Genomic DNA, 5,046 nt, shown 5'->3' on the forward strand with positions numbered 1-5,046 from the left:
AAAAAAAAAAAAAAATAGTGTAATTGAGACTCTTGCCTTTTACCACCTCTGCCAGGCGTAAACTTGCAGCCTTATATAAGCCAGGCCCAGAGCCACTTCTGGGAAGAGACCTCCTCTTCAAGTTACAAGTGCCCATCTCCTTTGCACCAAGCCAGTCATCCTCCCTCTCATTTGACCCTGCACTTTCGGCTTTTTGATTGTTTCCTGAGCGCAAGATGACAACTGCATCAGCCTGAGAAAGATAGCAGCAATCCTGAAGACTTGCTAGAAAAATCTAAAAATTCTCCCAGTAGTGTAAGCTCAACCATGCTACCTCACTAAGACCCCCAATGCAGTAAGATGTCAAGGAAAGTGCAAACAGGCATCAGCCACATATCAGCCTGACAGATCTCTATGTGGTCAGCACAGGCATCACCTTGCACTCTGGAACTCTGAGGTTCCTTTTTGGACTACTACCTCCAGATGCTACCTGGTTTACACATTTACATTTAAAAGATGCCTTCCTCTGTTTGCAAACTGTTCTCAAAAGCCCCTTCAATTAGGAAAATCTTGACACAAGATACAACTCACTGTTACTCAACTGCCACAGGGTTTGGGAACTCTCCCACTATTTTCCTGGAGGCCCCAGCAACAGATTTGGCTCCAGGACACCGTTTTTCTGTCCCTCCTGCTTGCTACCATGGTCACCCAAGAAAAAGTTAACAGACTATTAAAGTGCTAAAATATATCTCTCTTGCCTATAAAACCATTTCAAGATCTCCAAGCTGCCAATGCCAGCGTGGCTGCACTCCATATACACTGCCTCAGTCTTCTGCCACCCCACAGCCTTCTGGTACACCTGCCTGAACCTAAAATAATGCTTTTTTCTGCATTTGACTGGCTGCAGTCAGTCAGCCCCTCTTGAAAACTGAACCTCACACAGTTCAAAAACATTGTTTCCTCTTTAAAAAGACACTTCTGATTAATGACAACCAAGCTACCTGCTATAAAGACACAAAACTCTGCTACAATATGTGGCAGAAATTGGTTATAAGAAACTACAAATTTCTTGGAGCTGTTGATTTCTATAAAATCTGGATCCTTGTGTTCACAAAAATAAAGCCTTGGATCCAATCAGCTGCCTGTTTAGGTTTCTGCTTGCTTGTTGCAAAGGCATCTACACTTTACACATGAACACTGTGTATTCTCGAATATACACAAGTTCAGAACCACTGTAGTAAAGTACTTAAAGAGCATCCTTTCAGAGATACTTCACTTTTCTAAGAAATACTACTTTATACCCTTTCCCATTCTGAAGGGGAAAAAAATCTATCTGTATCTTACAACCACACACCTTTCTTTTTTTCAGACAGAATCTGAATATGTAGTTCAGGCTAGTATTGAACTACGATGTTGCCCAGGAGGGCCTCAATTTTATGGGGATCCTCCTGCCTTAGTGCTGGGATTAAAAGTGTGCATTACTATGCCCAGCATAACTTTTTTTTTTTTTTTTTTTTTTTTATGTATTTAGTCAAGGTCTACAGGTTCTCACTACACAGATTGAACGTGTAGTGATCCTTTCCTTTTCAGCCTTCCGAGGGCTGGGATTACAGGTGTGCACCACCCCGGCCAGTCTCAATCTTGGTCTCAGTGCCTCAGGGGGCAGGGCTGGCATAGCACACCAGGGATCAAGTCCTGGTCCCTGCACCAGCATAAATTTTTAAAAACAAACTGATGGGCTGGGCATGGTGGTGCATGCCTATAATCCCAGCACTAGGGAGGCTGAGGTAGAAGGATCTCTCTAAGACCAGCCTGGGCTACAAAGCAAGCTCAAGGACAGCCTGAACTGCACAGTGAGAGGATATCTCAAAAGACCAAAATAATAAATAAATAATAAAATAAAGTAAAAATAACCTAAATGCCAGGTATGGTGGAACACTCCTGCAATCCCAGCACTCCGGAGGCTGAGACAGGACTGTTGTAAGTTTGAGATCAGCCTGGGCTACAAAGTCAGCTCTAGGCCAGCCTGAACTGAACAGTGAGACCCTTTCTCATAAGGACAAAAAAATAAATAAATAATTACATGTAAGTATAACCTGAATGAGTCCATGAAATAAGGGCTTTGGATGAACCATCAATAACCTTATGAGGGGCCAAGGAGATGGCTCAGGATAATAAGTGCTTCCCGGCAAGCAAGGGTCTGAATTCAATCCCCAGTTCCACAAAAAAAAAAAAAAAAACTTATGTATAACAGTCATACAGCATTAACCAAGATAAATTCAATGTATTCATTCATAAAGTTTGTAGACTTTCACTGGAAAATGATCGTTTTTATGTCTCATCAAGAGTTCAAGGCCAGGGGCCGAGGAGATGGCTCAGTGGAGTGGGCACTTCCCTGGCAAGCACAAGGGCCTGAGTTCAATCCCCAGTTCCACAAAAAAAAAAAAAAAAAAAAAAAAGAGTTCAAGGCCAGTCTGGACTACATAGTGAGATCCTATATTAAAAGCAAAAACAAGGAGCTAGGGAGATGGCTCAGTGGATTAAGTGCTTCCCTGGCAAGCACAAGAGCCTGAGTTCAATCTCCAGTTCTGCGGGGGGGAAAAAAAAAGTCTTCGCCTGTAAAAGCAAAAACAAGTCCCATCAACATGAGAAACACAAATTTATAGTTTCTCAACTCTAAGCAATGTTAAACACAGCATTTAGTGTTCACAATATTCTTAATCACATTAGGTCAATCAAGTATGTGCTAATCCTTGCTTGAAAATCTTTGTATCTCCTAAAGGGTTTAAGATCATAGGATCATGAAAAAACTAAGTTTTGAAACATATTAAAGTAGTTGTATAAGGGCCGGCCAAATAGCTCAGCAGACTAAAGCGCCTACAAGCAGGCGCGGGGGCCAGGGGTTCAATCCCTGGGCCTGCCATGGGGGGGGGGGGGGCGTGCCTGTAATCCCAGCACTTGGGAGGCTGTAAGCAGACAGATGACTATGAGTCCAATCTAGTTGTGAGACCCTGAACACCCTGTAGACCCTTCCCTAAAATACAAACAAAACAAAAAGTTGTATAATATGTACAAGATTTAAAAGACATTAACCTATTCTTCAAAATTTCTTACTGATTTGTAGGAGATGTTCATATGGACAGTTCAAAAAACATTTACCAAATACAACTGTTCAACATTTTGAGATGAACACAAGAAAGAACAAAGTACTACCCTAGGTCTAGGGAAAACTATAAGGGGGGGGGGAGCACCAAGTATGATTAACAGAATGTGATCAGTGACATTTCTCAGAAGTTCCAGTTTCAGGCAAGTAAAATTCAGCTAGCGGATATTTTACAGTCATCTCTGACTGATTCAGTACAGAATCCAACAGCTACAAAAGCCTGTAAGTAAATACATTCCCAGGTAAACATATCCTCTGGGAACTCTGAGTACACGCTTATACATACACACACTTTAAAATTGGGCTTTAAAGTGTGTGTGTGTTCTCATTAAATGCAAAGCAATTCAAACTTGAAGTAGAAATGGGCGGGCTCACTACAGTTAAGTTCAGAGGGTGTTTCCTCTGACAAAAACAGGAACACTCAGCTTCAGAGATCGCTGATCATGCGAGAAAAGAGGAAAGAGGAGTGAAGATCTGTTTTTATTTTCCCTGGTACCTTAAATGCCTTTTCAAAGCAGCTTCCGGTAATACTCTCTCCCTTCGACTTCGTATTTTCTAGACACTATGGTTCCCAAGTCTAGGAATTAAGGACGAACCAAAATGGGCAAATGCTTTTACCTATAACTGCCAGTCATAATCAGTCCGTGAAAGGGAAAAGTGCACCCCAAGGCTGCCTGCAGACCTCGCCACCCCGCGCTCACTTCCCGGCTCTCCCTTTTGGGGCACACCCTCCGGTGAGAGAAGCAAGCATTGCACTGCTCCAAAATGCCAGAGAAGCCTGAGTGGAGCGCGGGGTGGAGGGACGAGACCTCCCGAGCTGACACCGAGAAGGCCGGCGGGGCGCAGAGACGCAGGAGCGTCCCTTCAGAGAATTTGCAGGCTGCTTCCTGAGGAGGCCTTGCAGCCTAGGCCAACCCCGGCCCACTGACAGGCACCTGAGCTGGGGCTCGCGTCACAGGTGTCACGCGGACCTGCTCTTGCAAGCCGAGGTGGGGGCAGTCGGGGCAGGGGAAAGCCGCCCAAAGGTGAGGCGGACGGCGCGGCGCGGGACCCATGGCGACACGGCCTCACCTCCAGGGTGGAGACAGTGCTGGTAAACAGGTCTTCTCCGTCCTCCAGCTCTTCAAAATCTGTGGGCTTCCCGTCCCCCAGCGGAGGAGGTTCCCTCTCCGCCGCCATCTTCGCTCGCCCGGACGACTGCGTGAGCTGGGTCTCACGGACCTGTCACGTGAGCACGCACGGCGGGGACTGCCCCGCCTCCCCGGCCGGCCGCGCGCGGCCCCGCCCCGCCTCGCGTGGCCCCGCCCCCTGTGGCCCCGCCCCCGTCCGCCCCCGGCTTCCCTCTCTGCGGCGCTCGGCCCCGCCCCTCCGCTCCGGTGCTCCAGACCTCTGTGATTCGCGCGTGTAAGCTCCAGGGGCTCGGGCTGTGCTTACTGCCTAGGCCGCTGAGTGCTGTTGCTGCTCCTTACCAAGTTTTGAACCTCCTGTAGCGAGCAGAAGAGTGGAGACCGCCTCGGAAGCGGCAAGTCTCCCGCTCTCCGGGGTCGGAAGGAGCCGAGCTAGGGTCCGCAGCCGAGTCCAGCGTCGTTCCTCCGGACTCGAGGCCTGGTGCCAGGGCCTCACCAGCAGTGCTGCTCCAGATTTCCAAAAAGTGCCCTGGATGGTTATCGCGCGTTCTAGTTTCCCTGTGAGCCATTTGCTCAGTAGTCGGAAAAACTAGACAACCGGGGTGCAGCTCAGGGTTGCAGCTCCCCGCGAACGCGCGGCCCTGGGAGCCTGGTCCTGAAGAGAGCTGCCACCAAGAAGTGGCGGGACAGGCAGGGTTCCCACGGGTCACGCCCATGCCCTGGTCTCCAAATGCGTCTGGAGTCTATCTCAGCTCCGAAACTAAAGCTTTTTTTCTT

General features: G+C 47.8%; 1 protein-coding gene across 1 annotated transcript in view; it reads right to left on the reverse strand.

Moving 5' to 3' along the window:
• Nucleotides 1-4,365, reverse strand: part of Snx2 (sorting nexin 2) — an 85,666-nt gene extending 81,301 nt beyond the window's left edge. The window contains exon 1 of the mRNA XM_004631335.2: nucleotides 4,214-4,365. Within this exon, the coding sequence (XP_004631392.1) occupies nucleotides 4,214-4,321 (108 nt within the window). The 5' untranslated portion in view covers nucleotides 4,322-4,365. The remainder of the gene's footprint in view (nucleotides 1-4,213) is intronic.
• Between the last annotated feature and the right edge of the window lie 681 nt (nucleotides 4,366-5,046).

Source organism: Octodon degus, unplaced genomic scaffold, assembly GCF_000260255.1.
Source record: "Octodon degus isolate 3935 unplaced genomic scaffold, OctDeg1.0 scaffold00040, whole genome shotgun sequence".
NCBI classification, from domain to species: Eukaryota; Metazoa; Chordata; class Mammalia; order Rodentia; family Octodontidae; genus Octodon; species Octodon degus.